Below are 23,405 nucleotides of genomic sequence, written 5' to 3' on the forward strand. Positions count from 1 at the left end.
AGCAGCCAGCTGCCCCAGCAGCCACACTACAAAAAAAACAAAACGCCTGCAACATTGGCCGCAACCAGCGGACAACAGGATCGAACATACAGTCTGGAACCTTAGATTATCTTTAGGACACCTGCGTTTTTCCGAGTGTGGCAGCAAGCTTTCGAAGGCAGCCAGGAAAACCCACATTGCAATCCGCATGTTGCCGATGTTGCTGCTGCGCTGCAGAGCTCTTGGGCGCTTGTTTTCGATTTCTGCTGCTGCTTCGATTAGTATGTTAGTTGGGTTTCTCGAGCAGTGTCTCTCGCTTAAGCTCTCGCTGTTCTCGGTTCTCAGTTCTCAGTTCTCGGTTCTCAGTTCTCGGCGATGAGCGCCGAGTGCGAGTGCTCAACTCTCTGGGCCTGCGGGTCTGGGTCTGCTTGACAATTTCGCTACGCGGCTGTTTTGGTGGCTGCCAGTTGCACATTTCCGTTATATCCGTCAGCCAGCAGCAGCAGCAGCAGTCGCAGCCAAAGCCAGCGCGCACACACTGCGTATGAGTAATATTCGCTCAGCGAAATCAGCAACCTACCAAAAATACAGCCCAAAAAATAAAAAATGCCCAATTAATCACGAGACTCCGCACGAGAAAGACCAAGAAAAAAAACAAATGCAATAATCAAAGAAAAGTCACAGCCGAAAACTTGAACAACAAATAAATGAACTAAAAAGCAACAAAAAGCCCCAAAAAAGAGTAAGTGCAGCGCTGCCAACGGCGACGGCGACGCGGCAGCGGTTCGGGCTTTGTTTTGGCTTCAGTTTTGGCCCAGCAGCTTCGACTTCAGTTCGATTCGTGATTCGTGACTCGTGGTTAGTGTTTGGTGTTTGGTGTTTGGTGTTTGGTGTTCGCTGGTCCGCAGCTCCTAGGGCGCGCAAAGGAATCTCGCGCAACCTGCAGAACAGTACATGCATCTAAGTATATGCGCTATATTTTTTTGAAGTGAGTTCCAAGACTTGAGTGCTTGCTTACCATGTGGCTGCCACTGGCGCCCGCGCTGGCCCACTGAAAGAAAGAGTGCGAAAACCAGGCCGAAATCAAAGCTTGCGAGCAAGCAGCAACAACAACAAGACGTCAGGCAAACAGCAGCAACAGCAGCAGCAGCAACAGCAACAGCAACAACAACAACCAGCTATGCCTGGCCCGGCTTTGTGGTCCGGTGAGTGTTTATTTCAGCCAGAAAGCGCGAAAAGCGCAAAAAGCGCAGATCCCAGCCAAGTCGGGCTTGCAGATGCCGTTGGAGATCGCGAGCAGCTCTCTCGTGGGCAAGAGAGTCGCTCTGCAGCGCAAGCTGCACTTCCGCATGCCATCTCTCTTTCGCCAGCGATCCGTGGCTCCAGAACGCAGCGGTAACAACAATAAACTTTCACTTTAGCACCGCGCGCGGTGGCAGAGGGGGCGGAGGGGCAGAGGGGGCGCAAGCTGTTGGCCAAAGGCTTCCTGGCATTGCAACTTGCAGCGGCGGCGGCAATTGCAATCAGGTCTTAACACATTTTGCCGCCGCTGCTGGGCCGCTCATTATAAAGTCGTAAGCCATTTGCGATGTGTGAGTGCGAAGCGAAATGTCAGTGAGCAATAAGGAAATGAAATGTGCGCCAAACAATTATTGCACGTTGTTGCTATTGCCACTGTTGTTGCTGCTGCTGCGGCGGCTGCTGCTGGCAGCAGTTGAAATCGAAAGTGCTTTCAGACAATGGTCAACGAACGTATGGAAAGGGCATTAGAGAAGTGCCGAATGCTGGTGTGGGTGCAATGCAAAGGCAAGCGGAGAAGTGAATAGTAGTGAATAGCGAATAAATAAGTAATGCGAGACGTGAGCCACATTGCTTTTGGCCATGTCGAAATTCATGACATTGCTTCTACTGCTCGGAGTTGGGCTGTCTGCTGTCTGCTGTCTGCTGTCTGCTGTCTGCCCGCCGCTTGTCCGCGAAATTGGCGTTGTCCGTATGTCCGTAAGTCCGTTTACCGCTGCTCCACCAAAGAACTTATGCGCTTGTCCGCCGTTGAACGTGTCCACTGCCTCACTAGTCCTTTGTCCGTCTAAGCCCCATCATCCTGGTCCGCCTTCCTCGTTTTCTGCGCCAGTTGATCCCCATTGCTGCCGCTTTTACTGCTCATGCTGCTGTTGCTTTGCTTTTCCTCAGCTCCGCTGCGCTGTTCGCTCGCGACGTTGCGCAATCGCTTGTCATTGTCCATTGTTGGGTTGCTGTTGCCGTTGCCGTTGCCGTTGCTCTAGTTCGAATTAACTTTTACCTTTCCACAGACGGCTTCAGCCGCCTCCCCGCCCCTCGCGCCGATCGCAGAACTTCATTGCCACAGCGGCAAGGCGGTGGGTGGTGGGTGTAGGAGGCAGAAAGCCTCAGAAAGCCTCAGAAAGCAGGAAGCAACAATCTGTGCTGCAACTGCAACACGGCAGCTCGCTCTCTTGCGGCGGCAGGAAAAGCTTTTGCTGAGCAGCCCCTCTGGACTCGTGCCCCAGCGCCCCTCCTCCTCCAAATCCTCCCGGTGGAAAGTGCATTGGCACAGTTTCGCTCGGCAGGCAGCAAGAAGAAGGGTGCTGGGTGCTGGGTGGCGCCTCCTCGCAAAAAGGCGAGTTAGCATGGGAGTTGGAGCTTTTCGGGGGCAGCTGGGAAAGCTCCCCCCTAATGGCAGTGCCCCTGCCTCCAGAGTGCTGCCCCACCCCCTGGAAAGACGCCCCTAAGCTGGCCGGTCAACGTCCACACCAACACCAAGTACACCCACACACAGGCGGCACACACTCAATGCAACTTGTGCTGCTGTTGCGCTGTTGTTGCGCTGCTGTTGCGAGTCAATTCTAATTTGAATGCAGTGCTTAGATAAGGGAGCGAGGGAGATGGCGCTAGAAGGGCACACCAGCGACGGGAGAGAGTGAAGTTTAGTTGCAGCTAGAATGCAGTTGCAGTTGCAGTTGCGATTGCAATGAACCCTAGTGGGAGTGTGTGGGTGGAAAGGAAAGACTGCCAGAGTGCGACAGAGAAAGAGAGAGCGAGGGAGAGGGAGAGAGAGTGAGCGAGAGAGTGGGAGAGAGAGGTGGACACAAAACGAGCCTTGTGCCTCTGCTGGCGTCTGCGTCGCTGCCAAAGCATAACTATGACGTCGCCGCTGCCTGCCGAGCGTGCCTGTGTGTGTGTGTGTGTGTGTGTGAGAGAGTGAGTGTGCTTTCAGAGTTTTTGTTCGTTTTGTCTATTGGTTTTCATTTTCGTTTGCTGCCGACGTCGACGCTTCTAATGCTCGATCGCGATAGACGGAGAGAGGTAGAAAGAGAGAGAGAGAGTGCGAGCGAGTAGTGGAGCCAGTGGGCGGGAGGGGGGAGTCGACGCCTGCGCCGACTGCGGCGCCGGCAGCGGCAGAGGCAGCAGCAGCGTTTCGTGGCTGCTGCTTTCTTTCGCTCGCTTACTCCTTTCATTTCACTTTATTTCGTTCGCATGCACGCACGTTGGCCGCGGAGCAACATCTCCAGCAAACAGAAACAGAAACAGAAACCGAAACCAAAACCAAAACCGAAACAGAAACAAAAAATAATACATGAAACGTAAAAAAACCAAACGAAGCTACAAATACAAATAACAAAAAACAAATAACACGGCAGCAGCCGTCGCTCAGACGCGGAACTTGGCTCGAACTATAGTTTAGTTTTGTCAGTTTCAGTGGCCAGTGGCTAAAGTGCGGTGATATCGGGCGAAACGGTTAGCGGTTAACGGTTAACGGCTGACAGCCAGCGGTTCAGTACGCGCCAAATCCTTTTTTTTCAAGTTTGTCACAGTTTCAGTGGTACTAACGAAAAAAAAAAACAGAAAACACATCAGTATATGTAAAGTATAGGCAAGAATCTAAAGCCAAGAGTGGTATGTGCCCCTAGTTTTGACCCAAGACCTACGAGTAAAGACCCCTGACACCCAGAACCAGCCACCCACACACGCATACACACACACACACACACACACACACACACGAACACACTCATTCGCCACCCACACAGTCTCATTTCTCAGCCTCAGTTTCAATCTCAGCTCCAATCTCAGTTCAGTCTCAGTCTCATTTCGAGGATCAAAAACGGAGCAGCAACATCAACCGATTCATTATGTTTACATATTTTTTTCGAGTGACTTAAGTTTTGGCAATGGACGCAGACTGCTTCTCCTTCTAATCGAACCGAACCCAGTGACCTCGCAACATGCTGTAGAAGAAGAAGCTAACAAACAAATGGTTGTTGTGATCAAAAGTGTCGTTTGATATGTGCCTGAAACTCGGTGTGTGCCCAGCCAAAATGGCCCAGCATCGTTCGCTTGTCCGTCTCTACCTGCCCACCTAGAAGCGCTGCCCGCCCAGATGAATGCCCAGCAGCCGCTGATCCTGGAGCCTGGATCCAAGGCCAGCAGTGTTGTTGCGGCAACTGCGGAACTAGAGGCAGCAACTGCCACCGGATCGCTGGCCACGGCCTCGGCCACGGAGGCTTCTGCAGCGGACAGCTATACCGCCGTGCAGCAGAACGGTGGCCACGAGGAGCAGCGCCTCAATGGCAACCATGGTTGTCGACGCGAGCAGCCGGAGGATCGGCCGGATCGGGCGGATCAGCCGGAGCAGCCGGATCAGCAGGATGAGCCCGAGCCAGTCAAGGACGTGGCCAACAAGCTGACCATTATCAAGACGCCGCTGAATAAGACTCTGCTCAAGAAGTGCAACAGCAACGGCAGCCTGCAGCTGCCGCATGCCAATAATGGCAGCAGCAACAACGCCAATATTCGCAACAACAGCAGCAACAACAATAGCAATAACAATAACAACAACAACAACAACAATGTGGCCAGCAACGACGTCTGCGATTCCGGTTTGCAAAGCGGAAATAGCAATGAACAAGAACCATTTGCCAACAACGATCGCCATCACCACATCTACCACCACCACCACCATCACTACCATCATCACCACGGCGGCGATAAGAGCGAGGCGAGCGGCGACGTTGCATCCTCGTCCGCCGCGGATCTCGCCATCGCGCAGGTCAAGGACGAGCCCACAGTGCTGGATGGCCAGGACAATCAAGCAGCAGGAGCGGCTGCGGGAGCGGCAGGAGCTGCAGAGGCAGGCGGCGCAACTGCGGCTGCAGCCACGTGCAGCCCCAGCAAGTGCAACAAGTGCAACGCGCACAACAACAACAGCAACTGCAACAATAACAATAATACCATCAGCAACAACAACAATAACAATAATAATAATACAAGCAGCAATACAACCATTGCCAACAACAACAACAACAACAACAACAGCAACAACAATAATAACAATAACCATTACAACAATTACAATAACTATTATAAGAAAAAGTCTCGTATGCCGCCCATTTGCCGTTAGTATTGCATCCATCTATATACTCTATACCCCGTAAATCATGCCTAATCATAAATGCGTAAGACACCACCCACGAGCCACCGCCCAGCCACCCCTGCCACCCACTGGCTTACCCCCAGCGCCTTCCCCACACACCCAACACACACACATTACTTACGCTCTCTCCCCTCTTACCAACAAAAATTGCAGTCATCGAAGACCAAGCCCCCACCCGCCCCCAAAAACAAAAAAGAAGTGCACTAAACTGGAGCAACCAAGAATTGGCCAAGAAAACAAGAACAGAACCGACCCAAAAGCCACCCAAAAACCACCCAACCACCCAACCACCACCCACCAAAAAGCAAAGACCACCCACTGGAATGCGTACTGCCACTGCCACTCCCCTCTGCAGCTCAAGGGGCAGCGGGCAGGGACGGACGCAGTCTAGATGCTTCCCGAACGAGTCACAATAGTACCAAAAATCCAAGCAAATACAAGTACAAAATCAAAATCCAAATCCAAATCGAAATTAAATGAAAAAACGAGAACCCCACAAGTAAACTCAAACACACACAAAAGCAAATGCAAAAGCAAATGCAAATGCAAAGGCAAATGCAAATGCAAATGCAAACTGAGAAAAAATATCGGCAAGAAAAGAAAACCCACAGCAACAAAAACAACAACAATAACAACAACGATCGGCAAACAAGAGAATTTTTTGTTTTTATCCAAATTTGAACAATCGGCAAAGACAAGAAAAAACGAAATTATGACATCCATAGGTAAATTTGTGACTTTAACCCAAACCCAAATCAAAAACACTAACATTAGACACTTAGACACCTAGAATAAGCCACCCCCACACACACACAACTTGAACTCGGAGTTCCCTTTGACCCCTGCCTTTGCCCCTTCTGAAAGCACCACCGATTGCCTAACGACCCAACAAGATACTAATCCATACCACACCACATTGACGGGGCTACCGATCTTCTCCCTGATTCACTACTCGCTTGTATACTATACCATTTTATATTACTATACGAGTTTATTATGTTATAACACATGTTGGCATGTTCTAGTCGAAACCTCAAGACTATTCAAGTTAAGTGCTCTAGATAAGCATTGCATCTTTTACAATCCAAGTTACGAGTGGCACAATCATAGTTGATCCGACATTAGTCACTAATTTCTCAACTTATTCGGTTAGTACGGAGTTAATTAGATGGGTAGCCTATCTATAACTTCCAGTGCGTTCGGGTCGCTTGAATGCAGTTGCGTTTGCCGCTGATCTGGGAAACAGGTACCTGCACCTCCGCGTATCTGCGAGGCACGTATCTGGACGTATCTGAAGTACATATGTATTCAGTTGCGCACACACACACACACAGAGGGGCGAAAAGATATAGGCACGCATGGTTTTATTGTTTAGAATAATCTTGCGCTTGATAATGAAAATAGGTCAAATTTTAAAAATACACACACAAACGACATTGTCGTCGGTGCCGCCGACTGCCGACTGCCCACGAGAGAACTTTTGCCGCTCGAAGCTCATAGTTTATCTCTCGGCGCCGTGTGTGCGTGTGTGCGTGAGTGTGTGAGTGCGAAAGAGATCGCCGTTGGATAGATAGTGGGAGTAGGAAGGGGGAGTTCGAACGGGAGTGGGAGCGGGAATGGGAATGGGAATGGGAATGATCGGCGGCTTGGGGAGATGGAGCAGCCGTAGCTGACCGAATCGGCCAGATAGAGATGGAGATAGCGAGAGGGAGCGAGAGCGAACATAGATAGCTATCGAAAGTTGAACCACACAGGTGCACTGTGGCAAATCCTTTTACCAAGCTGACACCGACACCTTGGTTCCTTGGTACCTTGGCACCGAAAGTACATCTGCTTGTGCTCGTACTTATTGGATTCCAAAATTGAATCGTAGTTATTTCGAAGTACGTTGTATGCAAAGTGTGCATTCATCGGACTTGAATGCTCATAGCTTCACTAATTGAAGACTCCACTAATTGAAGACTACTCCAAAATGTGGTGCATTTTTAGAATCGTGCTTGTCAGCTGAAAACACTGAAATTCACGGAGGTTCGTTAAAAAAAAAAATTTTTTTTTTTAATTTTTATTTTCTTTTTTTTCATCAAAAAGTGCAAAAATTCAAAAAAAAAAAAAAAAAAAAAAAAAAAAAAATTTTTTTTGCCACACATATTTTTTCTGAGCATTTTTCCCTGAAAAAAAAACAAGCTTAAAAATGCTTTCCGAATGGAATTAGAGTGAAAACTGTCCATTTTACAGTGTTAGTGGATTCAGGATTTCAGTGTAGGGCGTTTACAGTGAACAAGTTTGTAGCATACTTTTCAACGCAAGATGCTGGGCAGGACTTGAGCCAAGTAATGGTTGGCTAGCAAACACGTGGAGGCGGTTATCTTCACCCCACCAACGCCGCATGCAACATGTGTTCTCATAAGAAACCTGTTGATCCAAAGACATGTTTGGGAAGAGGGGAGGTGGCTGCCGAAAGCAGCACTCGGAAGATTAAGAGGCAAAGGTGAAGAAAAAACGTTGACCCATTTCGCTGAAAGACCAGACATATATCAAGACGCTCGGTCTGATAGTGCTGATTGATCAAGCTCGTGTAATTAACCGAATTCCTCATATCATATCTTTTTGGCGAGATCTTCGACGTTTCGGTCGCGTTAACCAGTTATTCGCTTGGGGAAGCGAATGCAAATGATTGGTTATTTGTTTGTGTTCCATCAGCGAATCAATCCGAAAAACAAAATTCGGAAAGAAAAGAAACTTCCGCAACCAATTTATGCAAGCTTATTTATGCGTGTCTGAAATTTCCCAAACATAAGCCGTTGTTCTAGAAATTGTATTTACATATATCTGCTTCATCTTGATAGGAAATCCTATTTTATCGGTATAATATCGCTTGGAGTTTGCTGATTTCTTATTAACAATATAAAAATGGCCATTGACAGGGGAGAACGAGGTCTTCTAGAATGTATATTATAAAGTAAGATCCAATAAACGAAATCTTGTAGATTTAAGTCCGCCTGGGATACACGTGTAAGATACATCTAAGTTACGATTAGCCTGCAGACGATCCTCCACATATTGGCCCACAACTAAACCAGAACCATCGTATCTTCTCCCCTCCCTTTTCACCCTCCAGGAATTATGACACTGAGCCGTGGCCCGTACAGCGAGCTCGATAAAATGAGCCTTTTTCAAGACCTCAAACTCAAACGGCGCAAAATCGATTCGCGATGCAGCAGTGACGGCGAGTCCATAGCGGACACGTCCACCTCGTCGCCGGACCTGCTGGCGCCCATGTCGCCGAAGCTCTGCGACAGCGGCTCGGCGGGGGCGTCGATGGGGGGCACCCTGCCCCTGCCCCTGCCGCTGGCCCTGCCCCTGCCGATGGCTCTGCCACTGCCCATGTCGCTGCCCCTGCCCCTTACGGCGGCATCTTCGGCGGTCACCGTTTCGCTGGCAGCGGTCGTGGCGGCGGTGGCCGAAACGGGTGGAGCTGGAACAGCAGTAACAGCATCGGGAGCAGGACCCTGCGTCGCCACGTCCTCCACGACGGCAGCGGCAGCCACATCCTCGACCTCCTCGCTCTCGTCCGCCTCCTCTTCGTCGTCCTCCACGTCCTCCAGCACCTCCTCCGCCTCGCCGACAGCTGGAGCCTCCTCCACGGCCACCTGCCCCGCCAGTAGCAGCAGCAGCAGCAGCAGTGGAAACGGAAACGGGAACGGCAGCGGGGGCAAAAGTGGCAGCATCAAGCAGGAGCACACGGAGATACACTCGTCGAGCAGTGCGATTTCGGCGGCCGCCGCCTCAACGGTGATGTCACCGCCGCCCGCAGAGACGTCGAGATCCAGTCCAGCCACGCCCGAAGTGGGCGGACCCGCTGGCGTCGGCAGTGGAGCAACGGGAGGAGGTGCCACGAGCGGCGGACAAGCTGCTGGAGTGGCCATCAACGAACACCAAAACAATGGCAATGGCAGCGGCGGGAGCAGTCGAGCCTCTCCCGATTCGCTGGAGGAGAAGCCCTCTACCACAACGACCACGGGTCGTCCAACGCTCACGCCCACCAATGGGGTGCTGTCCTCCGCCTCGGCGGGCACGGGGATTTCCACAGGAAGCAGCGCCAAGCTGAGCGAGGCCGGTATGAGTGTGATACGCTCCGTGAAGGAGGAGCGGCTGCTCAACGTGTCCAGCAAGATGCTGGCGTTCCATCAACAGCGGGAGCAAGAGACCAAAGCAGTGGCGGCTGCAGCAGCAGCAGCAGCAGCAGCAGCGGCGGGCCATGTGACGGTTCTAGTGACGCCATCGCGCATCAAATCGGAGCCACCGCCGCCGGCCTCACCCTCCTCCACATCCAGCACGCAAAGGGAGAGGGAACGAGAACGCGATCGGGAGAGGGATCGCGAGAGGGAACGCGAGCGTGACCGTGATCGGGAACGGGAACGGGAACAGTCCATCAGCTCCTCGCAGCAGCACCTCAGCCGGGTCTCCAGTCCACCCACCCAGCTGTCGCACGGCAGCCTGGGCCCCAACATCGTGCAGACGCACCATCTTCACCAGCAACTCACACAGCCGCTGACGCTGCGCAAGAGCAGCCCGCCCACAGAGCACCTGCTCAGCCAGTCCATGCAACATCTCACCCAGCAGCAGGCCATCCACCTGCACCACCTACTTGGCCAGCAGCAGCAGGCATCGCATCCCCAGCAGCAGCAGCAGCAGCAGCACTCGCCCCACTCCCTGGTGCGGGTGAAAAAGGAACCGAATGTGGGTCAGCGGCACTTGTCGCCGCACCACCAGCAACAGTCGCCGCTCCTGCAGCACCACCAACAGCAGCAGCAGCAGCAGCAACAGCAGCAGCATCTACACCAGCAACAGCAGCAGCAGCAGCACCACCAGCAGCAGCCCCAGGCACTGGCCCTCATGCATCCCGCTTCCCTGGCGCTGAGGAACAGCAACCGGGATGCGGCCATCCTGTTCCGGGTGAAGAGCGAAGTGCACCAGCAGGTGGCCGCCGGGCTGCCGCATCTGATGCAGTCCGCCGGTGGAGCAGCGGCCGCCGCCGCAGCAGCAGTGGCCGCGCAGCGAATGGTGTGCTTCAGCAATGCCAGGATCAATGGCGTGAAGCCGGAGGTGATTGGAGGACCGCTGGGCAACCTGCGGCCCGTGGGCGTGGGTGGCGGCAACGGAAGTGGCTCCGTGCAGTGTCCCTCGCCGCATCCTTCCTCCTCGTCGTCCTCGTCGCAGCTGTCGCCGCAGACGCCCTCCCAGACGCCGCCCCGTGGCACGCCCACCGTCATAATGGGCGAGAGCTGCGGGGTGCGCACCATGGTCTGGGGCTACGAGCCACCGCCGCCCTCGGCGGGTCAGACCCACGGCCAGCACCCGCAGCAGCAGCAGCAGTCGCCCCACCACCAGCCGCAGCAGCAGCAGCAGCAGCAACAGCAGCAGTCACAGCAGCAACAGCAGCAGCAGCAGGCGCAGCAGCAACAGACGCTGGGCCAGCAGCAGCACTGCCTCTCCTCGCCCTCGGCGGGCTCACTGACGCCATCCTCCTCCTCCGGCGGCGGTTCGGTGTCTGGCGGCGGAGTGGGCGGACCACTCACGCCCTCGTCGGTGGCGCCGCAGAACAACGAGGAGGCCGCCCAGCTGCTGCTCTCCCTGGGACAGACGCGCATCCAGGACATGAGAGCGCGGCCACACCCCTTCCGCACACCGCACGCCCTCAACATGGAGCGACTGTGGGCGGGCGACTACTCGCAACTGCCGCCCGGCCAGCTGCAGGCCCTGAATCTCAGTGCCCAGCAGCAGCAGTGGGGCAGCAGCAACTCCACGGGCCTCGGCGGCGTAGGCGGCGGCCTGGGCGGACGCAGCCTGGAGGCGCCGCACGAGCCGACCGACGAAGACGAACAGCCGCTCGTGTGCATGATCTGCGAGGACAAGGCCACCGGCCTGCACTACGGCATCATCACCTGCGAGGGGTAAGTACCCGCTGGCCACCGAGTCAGTTTTCCACTTCCAAGCGTTGGACATGGTAAGAGCCAGATCAGCTTGAGCCCGTGCACCCATTGCCACCCACAGCAGTCTGCCTCGCATGGCTAATGATCTTGCAATTCTCCAATTCTCCAATTCTCGCCAGGTGCAAGGGCTTCTTCAAGCGGACGGTGCAGAACCGACGAGTCTACACCTGCGTGGCGGACGGCACCTGCGAGATAACCAAAGCACAGCGCAACCGTTGTCAGTATTGTCGATTTAAGAAGTGCATCGAGCAGGGCATGGTGCTGCAAGGTGAGTACTTGGTCCACTGGCGGGAGCACGCGGATGCCTAACCGGGAAACCGCTCCTTTCCTTTCAGCCGTTCGCGAGGATCGCATGCCGGGCGGTCGCAACAGTGGCGCCGTCTACAATTTGTACAAGGTGAAGTACAAGAAGCACAAGAAGACCAACCAGAAGCAGCAGCAGCAGCAGCAGGCCGCCCAGCAGCAGCAGCAACAGGCGGCGGCGCAGCAGCAGCACCAGCAGCAGCAGCAGCATCAGCAGCACCAGCAGCATCAGCAGCAGCAATTGCACTCGCCGCTGCACCATCACCACCACCAGGGTCACCAGTCGCACCAGTCGCACCACGCGCAGCAGCAGCACCACCCGCAGCTGTCGCCGCACCACCTGCTGTCGCCGCAGCAGCAGCAACTTGCCGCCGCGGTGGCAGCCGCTGCGCAGCACCAGCAGCAACAGCAGCAACAGCAGCAGCAGCAGCAGGCCAAGCTGATGGGCGGCGTGGTGGACATGAAGCCCATGTTCCTTGGTCCCGCTTTGAAGCCGGAGTTGCTGCAAGCACCTCCCATGCACAGTCCGGCACAGCAACAGCAGCAGCAGCAGTCCTCGCCGCATCTCTCGCTCAGCTCGCCGCACCAGCAACAGCAGCAGCAGCAGCAGCAGGGACAGCACCAAAACCACCACCAGCAACAAGGCGGTGGTGGCGGAGGAGCTGGTGGAGGAGCCCAACTGCCGCCGCACCTGGTTAACGGAACGATACTGAAAACGGCCCTGACCAATCCCAGCGAGATTGTGCATCTGCGCCACCGCCTCGACTCGGCGGTCAGTTCGTCCAAGGACCGACAGATCTCGTACGAGCACGCCTTAGGCATGATCCAGACGCTGATCGACTGCGACGCAATGGAGGACATAGCCACACTGCCGCACTTCAGCGAGTTCCTCGAGGACAAGTCGGAGATCAGCGAGAAACTGTGCAACATCGGCGATTCCATAGTTCACAAGCTGGTGTCGTGGACAAAGAAGTTGCCCTTCTACCTGGAGATACCGGTGGAGATACACACCAAACTACTGACGGACAAGTGGCACGAGATCCTTATCCTGACCACGGCCGCCTACCAGGCGTTGCATGGTAAGCGGCGCGGCGAGAGCGGTGGCGGTGGCGGAGGCGGAGGCGGAGGCAGCAGGCATGGGTCGCCGGCGTCAACTCCACTGACCACGCCCACCGGCACGCCGTTGAACACGCCGATACCCTCGCCCGCCCAGCCACTGCACAAGGACGATCCGGAGTTTGTCAGCGAGGTGAACTCGCACCTGAGCACCCTGCAGACCTGCTTGACCACGCTGATGGGCCAGCCGATAGCGATGGAGCAGCTGAAGCTGGACGTCGGGCACATGGTGGACAAGATGACGCAGATCACCATCATGTTCCGGCGAATCAAGCTCAAGATGGAGGAGTACGTCTGCCTGAAGGTCTACATACTGCTGAACAAAGGTACGTGGTTCGATTTGCAAAACCCATTCATACAGTGCTCATGTTACCTTTTCGCTCGTTTTGTAAATCCAGCAGAAGTGGAACTGGAGAGCATCCAGGAGCGGTACGTCCAGGTGCTGCGATCCTACCTGCAAAACTCCTCGCCGCAGAATCCGCAGGCGAGGCTCAGCGAACTGCTCTCCCACATACCAGAGGTAAGTGACCAGTGACCAGTGACCACTAACCACATGTGCTCCTTGGCGACTCTCACATCCGACGAAGCCATCCTCTGTTCCGTGATTCATCATCGCTCTCCTCCATCCCCTTGCAGATTCAGGCTGCGGCCAGCCTGCTGCTCGAGAGCAAGATGTTCTATGTGCCCTTCGTGCTCAACTCGGCGAGCATAAGGTAGCAGATGCTTGAGCACGGACTGCTGCCCACCGCCAACCATCAGGCGGCGCCACCAGCTGGTCCTGATCCGATCCCGGAGCGGCAGCAGCAGCAGCAACAGGAGCGGCGTCGAAGCAGGCAGCAGCAGCATCAGTTGCTGCGCAACTTGCCCAAGATCAAGATCGAGATCGGTGCCCAGCGCGATCCGGAGGAAGGGGAGTCGGAGCAGGAGCAAGAGCAGGAGCAGGAGCAGGAGCACGAGCAGGAGCAGGAGCAGGAGCAGGATGAGCAGTCCCGACCCTCAGCCGCATCCACGTCCATTTTGAAGACTTCACTGCTGAGCGGAGCGGCGGCCACGTTGGCCACCCTGACGGCGGCAGCCGAGCAGATAGCCCGCTCCTCGGCCGGCTGCGAAACTGCCAGGGATTATTCCCACAGCAGCAACAGCAGCAGCAGCAGCAACACTGCCGCAGCAGCAACAGGATCCTTGGCCGGCGGCAGGACAGGCAGCAGCAACAGTTTAGAAGAGAGCAAAAGACTTGAGCATCAACAACAACAACAAGAACAGCAACAGCAACAGCAACAGCAACCACAACAGCATCAGCAGCAGCAACAATATACATCAATTCTACACACGGCCCTAATGTCACAGCGTTCCATGCCACCAGCGACATCAGCGGCGGCCACAGCGACGCCGACGACGTCGGCAACCACATCGCCCACGCCTGCGCATGTGCTGAAGACAGCGGTGACCTTAGCCAGTCTAAGTGAGATAGCCACTGCACGTCAGCAGCAGCAGGAGCAGCAGCAGCAGCAGCAGCAGCAGCAACTGCTGGCGTTGCAGCAGCAACAGCTAACGAAACTGCCCAGAAGGATCATCAACTTTGGCAGCAACTACTCTGCCCACACCGCCACCAAAGGATTGGGCGCGGTAGCAGAGGTGGGCATGGCCACAGCACCAGTTGGACGCACTCGCCAACTGGGCCCGAGTCCGGGCCAAGTGGTGAATGGTAAGCAGAAAGAATTGTGAGCCCTGTGTTTGCGATAACGTTTGTGTACCCTCCCCCCTAACGCTGCCAGCGAGGACAGCACGCCTGCTCAACGGCAACTGTTGCGGCCGATTGCAGGCGACAGCGGCAACAGGGGCCAGCAGGGGCACCAACACTGCCGGCAGCAACACGGTCAACACACAGACCCAGACCGACGATGAGTTGCTGCCGCTGCTGGCCATGCTGCCACAGGACGCTCCCACAGCAGCAGCAGCAGCAGCAGTTTCATTATCATTATCAGCCACAGCCACATCATCATCATCGACGATTTCATTAGCAACACGAGCAGCAGCAGCAGCAGCAATGCAGCAGCAGCAGCAACAATGGACTGCCGTGTCGACGACGCCAGCAACAGGAGTGATGATGACGACGACGACGACACAACCACAATCACAATCACAATCACGAGCAACATTAGCACCACAACAACAACAGCAACAACAGCAACTATTACTGCCACAACAAAAGCAACCATTTAATACGAGAATCAGCAGAAAAACAACATCAATTACAACAATTACAACAGCCACCACAACAGCACCAACAACAACAATAACAACACGAAACAGCAACATCAACATCAACTTCAACAGCAACAATAACTATATGAATAACAATAATATTAACGCCGCCACTGCCAGAGCCTCTGCCTCTGCCTTCGCCTCCGCCTCCGCCACTGCCACTGCCACGGCCACGCCCACAGCCACAGGGCAGCGCCAGCGACCGCACCCGACCACGCCCCCGCCACCGCCACCGCCCCCGCCCCCGCGCACGCCCACAGCCACCTCAGCTTCTGTTACTGTAGTTGTGTTCAAAACAATGTTACCTGATGACTGAATTATTTTAGAATCGTACACATAGAGCATGTTTTATTATGATTACCACTATGATTACCACTTACGATTTACGATTACGATTATGATTACGATTATGAGTACGTGCGGAGATCATTACCTATTAACTATTCATTAGTTATGGATTATCGATTATTACTATTTTTACTATTACTATTGCTACATGCATAATGTAGAGCCTAATTGATCTATCGTGTATTTTAGTTCGTCTAATTGTTGGATCCCTGTACTATATCCCACACACACACACACACACACACCCACACTCACCCATATTTGATCCTCACCCCCCAAACAATCCATACACACACACACCCACATACACTCACACACACCCAACCGTTACTAGGGAAGGGTATGCGCATATGCGAAGTTGAAACATTTTAATCATGTATTTTTTTTTTGTGTTTTTGCTGAAAGGAGATGAAAGCTGAGAAGGTCGAGCAACAGCAATTCGAAGTGTTAATTGAGTAGGATTATGAGTATGTACCGAGCATGTAAGGAGTATGTAATGACTAAGTAAAGTTTACGTAGACACAATGCCACATACAGCTATAGCAAGCATTTAGGATGCGTGCATATGTCAGTTATCTATTTTTTTTTTTAACTAAAATCTATATAAAGTAACGTGAGAGGAACGGAGAGCGAAGCAGGGCAGGAGATTCAACCACATAAAGTATAAATAGTAGAGCTTGAGCCAAGTAGCTAGTTTAGTGTACATCCGTTTTTGGGGCAGGGAAGTAGAGCAATTTGTCGACGAGACGGGGTGGTGGGGTGAGCGGTAACGAAGATCGGTAACGGAAGTGGATATAAAACGGAACCGGAAACGGAAACGGAAACTGGACTGCCAGATCGGAATCACACATCAACCATTATGAGAACTTCGCTCGCAACTCTTGCAGAATTATACTGTTAGATACTGTTAGTTATCGAACCCAAAACGCCCAACCCACACACACTATACCTAAGTTAAGAACGCATAATCACATACTACACATAAATTACGCATAGTACATACAAAAGAGAAGAGGAATGAGAAAACGAGAAAATGAGAAAAATGAGAAAAAAAACAAAGATAAGGAAGATAAGAAAGAAAGAAAGAAACGAAAGGACTTTTTTTTTGTAAGCTCGATTGCGCAATTGTATATCGTAATCGTGTTGTCGTCGCAACCCCAAACGCCCCATGGCGGTATTGATGCCCGGATTGTTATCGGTATCGTCGTACTACGTTTTATTTTGTAAATGTATTAATTTTGTTGATTTTTTTGCTGTCTGTACACATTTTTTTTAACAACATTTTTGAATAAATGTAATTCTTGAATATGCTTTATGTTTTTAATTTACTCTCAATCCCCACCAACTTTTGAGTTTCAATTGGTTTGTATATAAATCAAATAGGACTCCCTCCATTTAACAAATTTTCTTTATTAGAATTAACATTTTGGTTTCGAGTCAAAACCTTCGAGTTGGCAATGAATTCGTAGGCAACGGCATTTTTTAAATAACGCCCAATATAGAAATCCTTATAAAACTCGCCTTTAAACTATATTTCTACACACATTTTACGCGCTCTCCGTTTTCTACTTAAAAATTCCTCAGTGGCGCCACCTGCATTTAGAGACTCGAAATGTATGCACCGGAAATGGCAAAATCGGCTTGAAAGAAAATTGGTAGAATCTCTTGTGAATAGGAAACCCCAATAAAGAAGAAATCCTTGATGCCCAGTCCTGAAACTCAAATCCTCCCGATATAAGCTCTGTCAAATAAAAAAAACGAATCCTAGAGCTGAGAGGGGAAACAGAAATAGAGAAATTAAGAAAAAATAAAACACGAAAACAATGTTATTCGGATAAAACCGAAGAACACAAGATGAGAAAATATGCAAGAGTCTGACATCAAATTGCCTTCAAAGCGTTATTTTTGATTTTTTTTCCGTAGAGAGTTTTTTTACGAGAAAACGATGCAAAAACCAATACGAAATACCAAATAGCAAGGATATTTAGAGTACGTATATATGTGGATTTACATAAGCGATGACATAATAATCATATGAATATGGAAAAAAACGGCAACGGACGGACGGCTAAAAGGATTAACATTTTTTGTAGAGTAATTGCAGGATAAACAGCATCTGGAGGAAAAGAGTCAAAATAAAATATTTTTGCACAGCGTGTTATCGAATAAGTGTTAGACTTTAAACGTAACTGTAATCGAGATTCAAATCAATCAAAGAACCCTTCCCTCCCCTTTCCCTTTCCCTTTTCCCTTCCCTTCCTTTCCTTTCCTTCCCCTCCTTTCCCAACAGATCCATCCCCATTAACTCCCAGTTCCCCACCCCGCCCATTTGATTATTAGGGCTAGGGTCAGATGGACAATTGCTCCCGCTGGAGCAGAAGTGTCTTTGTAAATACATGAGAATAAGAAGTGGGACTTAGTGGGGTCCGAAGACCCCAATCGTTCCATCTGGCATCTCGAGATATAACATTAGTTAGCTAATTTTAACGACTTACACTCCCGGACTCACCAACTGCAGTCACCTGCCTACCCAGCTGCGACTTTTCGTAGATAAACTGTTTTACCCAAAGAAAACGAACACAAACAATATTTAAATGCTCAACTTCACCACATGACCCAGTCACCCAGTCACCCACTCAACCACACCCGCATCCAACTCACTCCGCTTGCCTAGATCCATTTGCATCCCGGGAAGGAACCCATGTCCACCATTTCCCCATAGTGTATAGCGCGGATGCAAAATGAACTTCTTATGGTGCTTAATCTGGATCTTGATCTTGAGAACAACCCAAGCCTAGAACTCAAATTATGGGACTGATGCAATGAAACAAAAAGAAAACAATGAAGAAATAAGTAAATGGGCTAGGGAAGAAATCTAATTAAACCCATATATGTATACTAGGTGTATATGTGTATTGATTTAAAGATTCAATAATTAAAACGAAGTAGATCCTTCCATATGATAAAAGCAAAAAAAAAAAAAAAGAAGAAAAAACAAGAGTAAACTCTAGGGAAAGATCTCGCTTCTGAGGCCATTGTTATACTCTTTGAATTTGTGTATACCCCAGAATAGAAAATTGTGAAACCAAATCCAAAGAAAATCGAAACATAACCAATCGCCGTGGAAAATTATAGAAATACTGTTTTTTTTTGTGCATTTCTAATTCTACATAGCGGTCGCCAGCGACTTTTACCTTTTATATAAGTATACAATATGGTTTTTGTTTCGTTTTGGATTTGATATGAATGTTACACGATGGATTGATATTGATTGATTGATTAGTGAACGTTTGATGTAGTGGTAACCAAAAAGAATAATTTAAATGATATATTGATGTAATGCATAAGAGAAGGAAACACAAACGGCAACAGAACCGCAAATGATAATGAAATGAAAATGAAATGTTAGCAAATATAAAACAAAAAATAACTAAAACGAACTAAGCCCGTAATTGAGAATTTTTAAAGCACGATTCGAGATCACATATAAATTTAATAAATTACACATGTATTAATAATGAAATGATGTATTTACGAATAAAATTAATATTATCACATGAATCATATTAAGTTATCCAGTCTATTTAAAAAGCTCGGACGGAAACTGTGACTCCATCACGATTTTGAAGGTCTTTTTGGCCACCATCTTATCTTTGTCGAAAATGAAATCACTGTATAGGCAAGGAGTTAGTAAGGTTCTGCTTTGGCAAAGGCACGAAGGTGGTACTTACTCCTCGTTGGCCAAGGTCACATTGATGCGATCGGTGGATACCCGTGTGGGACGTATGGCTCCAAAGAAGTCTGTGATGGGCACCTTGTGTGGATCCCGGCGGTACAGATCCTTGCGCACTCCCACTGTCGAAATGCACACTCGCTTGGGGCACACTTGCAACTGTTTTCAAATTGCAGGATTCATAATTATTGGTACTTCTTGAAAGATTCAAGACGACACTCACAAATTCGCCTATGGTCCGTTTGCTAAAGGGCTGCACCTTCTCCAGGAACTCCAGAGCGTAGTAGGTGTACCGGTCTATCATGTAGACTCCAATCGATGGATCCACATGGTGCTGAAGGTTGAAAGTTAGGTACACGGAAATCGTTATTCTTCAGAGTCTTACCGATAAGGAATCCTCGCCAACAAGACTGCTAGCCACTGCCAGGACATTCGGCGAGGTGAATTTCTCGTAGAGCGAAGCTGCTTGGCAAGTGTCCACCATGAAGAACAGCTCATTGTACCTGAAGAAACAGAAATGATAAGTTTATAAGAATAAGGAATGTTTTCATAAGAATCCTAATGGTTAGGTAGCTATGGGAAATTCATTATCGCACCGCTTCTTCTCCCACATCTGTTGGATGCCGTCGGCCAACTCCTGGCTGGTTATCTCCTCCGAGTCCTGGAACTTAAGGAATCCATCGCCCCCGTGTCCGGTTAGGTAGATGAGCACATTGCTGCCCGCGTCCGAGAGCAGCTTCTTCGAGCGCGCCGTGCCGTTCTGGGTTCGCCCGGTCAGCAGACGCACAAAGTTCTCCACTGTGACCTCGTAGCCGCGGTAATCCACCTCGACATCGTCTCCGTACACATTGATGTGCTGGTTGGCGTTGTTGTACACCTGGCCCGGTCGTGGGTTCCGGGCATTACAGGCCATGTCGTCGGCGATCATCAGGATGATCTGGGAGTCTGGAATGCCCAGTCTCTTCACCGACCGATAGATGGACAGCACATTAGCCACATGCCGGTAGTTGAACCAGAATCTCGAGGCGTCCACCAGCACCGCCCAGTTGTTCGTGTGTGTGGAGCGCTGGGCAGCGTCCAAAAAGCCTTCCGGCAACACCGCGGTGTTATCCGCCTCCACCCGACAGCTGGCGAGGATCACGGCAAGGACGACTAGAAATTTAACAAACATTTTTATAGAACGATAAGCCGATAAATAAACAACGCCTTCGAGTATCGACTGCTCGATATCACACAGAATTAACAGCTGTGAGCAGTGTGACCGTCTACCCACAAAAATATACTACATCCTAATGAAATATACTATGCATACACTGTTCGAAAATAGTGTAAGGCGATCTTTCTAGTAAATCTAGAATAGCCTTGAAAAGGCTAATGGGGATGTAAAGGGCTTAACAAATCTAGTCTTGCTTAAATCGTTTAAATTTTTTCCACGACTAAATTATTTTGCTGAACCAATGATTAATTCCATGGAGCCCATGCTAATAGATCATTACCATTTAAATCAATTCCCAAATTTAAGTTCTAAGAAATATATAATTCGTTTCGTTGCACGTTGACATGTTTTTCACCATTTCAACACGGATATGAATTGCTTAAATTCGTGAAACGCCAGTCCGAAAATCGGCAATTAAGCAATTTAAAATTTGAAAGTATACGCAGAGGGTTATTAACAATGAACCATGTTTGCAGATGAACACATTTTCTAAACAGGTGCAATTGAGTTACGATATCTCAGCAAAGAACCGTTCAGGGAATACCCTTACCAATTCTGCTGCAAAGTGAGAGAATACAAGAAAACGGCCACCCTAGATGCCGAATGAAGCAGGTTGATAAAGGGGTTGGAAGAGGGGGCAGGGGAACGGCCAATGCTAATGGGCCAATTTCCACCTCGAATTTCTCCCCCAAAATCCCTCAAAACGACTCATTTCGAACATAAAACAGTTAGAACAAATCCAGTACGATCGAATGGGGACGGAAAATAGCTGGCTGAAATGCGCTAATAAGGCGAAAAAAGCGTCAGAAAATACAAAAGCAATATGGCGGCCATTCGAAACGAAAACGAATGACGCTGCAATGACGAAAAGAGGAGACCGATGAAGAGCGTGCAACGGCGAAGAGCGCAAAATGTGTGCGCCGGTGTGCGTGTGTGAGAGGCCATCGTAAAAGCCTTGTTTGCGTGTGGAATTTAACTGTTTTCTCGCCGTCTGCGAATTGGGGGGCACTTACACACGCACATACAGCCGCACATCTGGGAAAATGGGGAAAATCGTGGCAAGACGACAACAAATACGGGGCTTCTAAAAACTCTGCCAATTCGCCGCGATCTTTTTCTCTCTCTTTCGCTCTCTGCCGCTCTCTGATTCACGTGGGTTTTCATGTTCATATGCTGTGTGTGTGCTGTGTGTGTGCGCCTCATTTTACTGTAGTCTGCAGCTACGTTCTTTTTGTGGAGCTTTGGGGCTGCCGGAAGTTTTCTTTTTATCCACCTATCGCCGATTGCTCTTTGCGCACTTCGCCTATCGCTGCTTCTTCTTTGCAGCGTGGCGTTTTCGTTTTGTCGGCCATTACGTTTTCCAATTGCCTTTGGCGCAGCACACACAACACAAAAACACACAAAGCGTGTGTGTGCGGCTGCCAAAGTGTGTATGTGTGGTTGTGTGTGCATGTAAATGTACAACCGCAAAGAAAAATCGTTTTCTAGGTGGAATTATTCAAGTGGGCGTCGTGCGAAAGCATTTCCCTGGCCCAAAACTAGTTTAAGAATGGCGAGTGATAAAGAATGGTCCAATCTTAGTTAGGATCAAAGGGGAAAGCCAAGAAAGCCGCCAAGGCGGGCAAGCAACTAGGATAATCGATCGCAGTGGCCTTGGTTACTAGTTGGTGATGTCAGTGGCGAGGGAAATGGAAGTCCTGGCCACGCACTTGACCCAGTTCGGGAAAATTGCTTTTCCAGCCCCTCCAGAAGCGGCCGATTGGAAAGCGGGCGGAAGAGCCATGCATAAAGCTATTGATTTTCCCTCATTTCCCCAGCAATTAAGGCCTTTGCCTTTAACCCAGTTCCACGTACACATGCACATACAATACATACATATGTATGCCTGCATCTACATAATCGCAATGGTCCTTGGGCGGGTGGGAAAATGGCAAAACGGGAAAACCCTTGAGAGCGGGGTGTTATGTGGGAGGCGGGCTAAGGACGTCGCCTGACACTTGCAGGATTCAGAACCAGCCTCCTGCCCCCAACCATTTTGGGAAATGGAAGCTGGCGAAGCGTGCAACAACCTACGCCACAGCATCACAAGTTGAGGAAAACCAGGGAAAATCCGTAGGAAACCCGAAAAGGAGTCGTGCAAGTCTGGCGCTCAGATGAAGTGCTCGCTCCTTACCTTTTCCCATTACCACCCCCGAATCACCGACATGTTATTCCCGAGTCCTTTTTCGCTTTTTGCCGACGCAACAAAAGACGCATCAGCAGCAGCAGCACCAGCAGCAACAACAACGGCCAACGTCGCGGCGAAAAGAGCGAACAAACATTTGCCAAAAACAACACGTACACCGGGCGAAAACGCACGTCGACCTGTTCACTGCCCTACAAAAACAGAGCAGCGAAAAATCCCAAGTGGTAATGGCAATTCTTTTGAGACAATGCGTGCAGAGCCATTTTTACAAATTTACGCAATTTTTTTTTTAAGGAAATGCATTTATTGAGCACGCACAAGTGCTTGAGCAGCTTAGTTACTTTAAAGTGCATGCACGGCGATTGTGAGTTGGATATTTGATGTTTATTTAGCAAGTTGAAAACTTTTTCCGCAGGGAGTATATTTATTTGATGATATGCAATGAAACGATTGTTCAACTTGCGTGCGATTTAATATTTTATAAATAAAATTGGGCATATGTTGTGAAAAACATTTAGTTTAGATATGCTCATGAGAATCATTAATTTAAATAGCATTCCCAAGTGAAAAGCGAAAAGGAGGAATTAGTGAGGGCAGAACCATCCGAATGCAACTCCTTATGCACTCATGATGGAGACGAGGGATACATCCTGGCGGCAGGACAACCACCCCTTCCCGCCGCCCACAAGCAGGGTTGCATGCAAACCAAGCCAAATCAGAAAGCAAACCGGGTGCGATAGTGCAGTATATCGAACGGCGAAGAGCCGCGGCGAGTTGCGGCGAATTGAGGTTTTGCGCCGTCGAGCCGAGCGTCGCTC

At 50.5% G+C, this 23,405-nt stretch overlaps 3 protein-coding genes across 6 annotated transcripts; 2 read left to right on the forward strand and 1 right to left on the reverse strand.

Annotated features, from left to right (window-relative positions):
* The first annotated feature begins 319 nt into the window (after nt 1-319).
* LOC6555665 (hormone receptor 4) lies at nt 320-13,576 on the forward strand. Of its 4 annotated transcripts, none has more exons than XM_026982444.1 (7): nt 3,406-3,891; nt 4,080-5,390; nt 8,547-11,382; nt 11,541-11,689; nt 11,757-13,166; nt 13,239-13,360; nt 13,477-13,576. In XM_026982444.1, the coding sequence occupies exons 2-7, from the start codon at nt 4,376-4,378 to the stop codon at nt 13,555-13,557; spliced, it is 5,613 nt and encodes a 1,870-aa protein (XP_026838245.1). In that variant the 5' UTR covers nt 3,406-3,891; nt 4,080-4,375; the 3' UTR covers nt 13,558-13,576. The 4 variants fall into 4 exon arrangements, with proteins under 4 accessions (XP_001982578.3, XP_026838245.1, XP_026838246.1 ...); XM_026982445.1 differs by having other exon boundaries at nt 13,242-13,360; XM_026982446.1 differs by lacking the exon at nt 4,080-5,390 and adding an exon at nt 5,582-6,153 and having other exon boundaries at nt 3,410-3,891; nt 13,242-13,360.
* LOC113564544 (ras-interacting protein RIP3-like) lies at nt 13,549-15,151 on the forward strand (the record flags this gene model as incomplete). The annotated part of the gene is made up of 2 exons (XM_026982447.1): nt 13,549-14,545; nt 14,616-15,151. Coding segments are annotated over exons 1-2 (1,521 nt in total), but the record flags the coding sequence as incomplete, so codon positions are not given.
* Nucleotides 15,152-18,962: 3,811 nt separating this feature from the next.
* On the reverse strand, nt 18,963-20,446 carry LOC6555555 (putative GPI-anchor transamidase). The gene is made up of 5 exons (XM_001982544.3): nt 19,783-20,446; nt 19,572-19,689; nt 19,410-19,520; nt 19,185-19,345; nt 18,963-19,124 (listed from the first exon to the last, which is right to left on the reverse strand). Exons 1-5 carry the CDS (start codon nt 20,355-20,357, stop codon nt 19,034-19,036), a joined length of 1,056 nt encoding a protein of 351 aa, XP_001982580.1. The 5' UTR covers nt 20,358-20,446; the 3' UTR covers nt 18,963-19,033.
* Between the last annotated feature and the right edge of the window lie 2,959 nt (nt 20,447-23,405).

This window comes from Drosophila erecta, unplaced genomic scaffold (assembly GCF_003286155.1).
Source record: "Drosophila erecta strain 14021-0224.00,06,07 unplaced genomic scaffold, DereRS2 tig00000126-arrow-pilon, whole genome shotgun sequence".
Taxonomy (NCBI): domain Eukaryota; kingdom Metazoa; phylum Arthropoda; class Insecta; order Diptera; family Drosophilidae; genus Drosophila; species Drosophila erecta.

Excerpts from the sequence above, each read along its gene's own strand:
- LOC6555665 (XM_026982444.1), top strand. The coding sequence starts at position 4,376 with ATGAATGCCCAGCAGCCGCTGATCCTGGAGCCTGGATCCAAGGCCAGC. Across the intron at positions 11,383-11,540 it reads GGCATCATCACCTGCGAGGG|GTGCAAGGGCTTCTTCAAGC; the intron begins GTAAGTACCCGC and ends AATTCTCGCCAG. Across the intron at positions 13,167-13,238 it reads CTACATACTGCTGAACAAAG|CAGAAGTGGAACTGGAGAGC; the intron begins GTACGTGGTTCG and ends TTGTAAATCCAG.
- LOC6555555 (XM_001982544.3), bottom strand. The coding sequence starts at position 20,357 with ATGTTTGTTAAATTTCTAGTCGTCCTTGCCGTGATCCTCGCCAGCTGT. Across the intron at positions 19,521-19,571 it reads TTGGCGAGGATTCCTTATCG|CACCATGTGGATCCATCGAT; the intron begins GTAAGACTCTGA and ends TTCAACCTTCAG. Across the intron at positions 19,346-19,409 it reads AACGGACCATAGGCGAATTT|TTGCAAGTGTGCCCCAAGCG; the intron begins GTGAGTGTCGTC and ends ATTTGAAAACAG.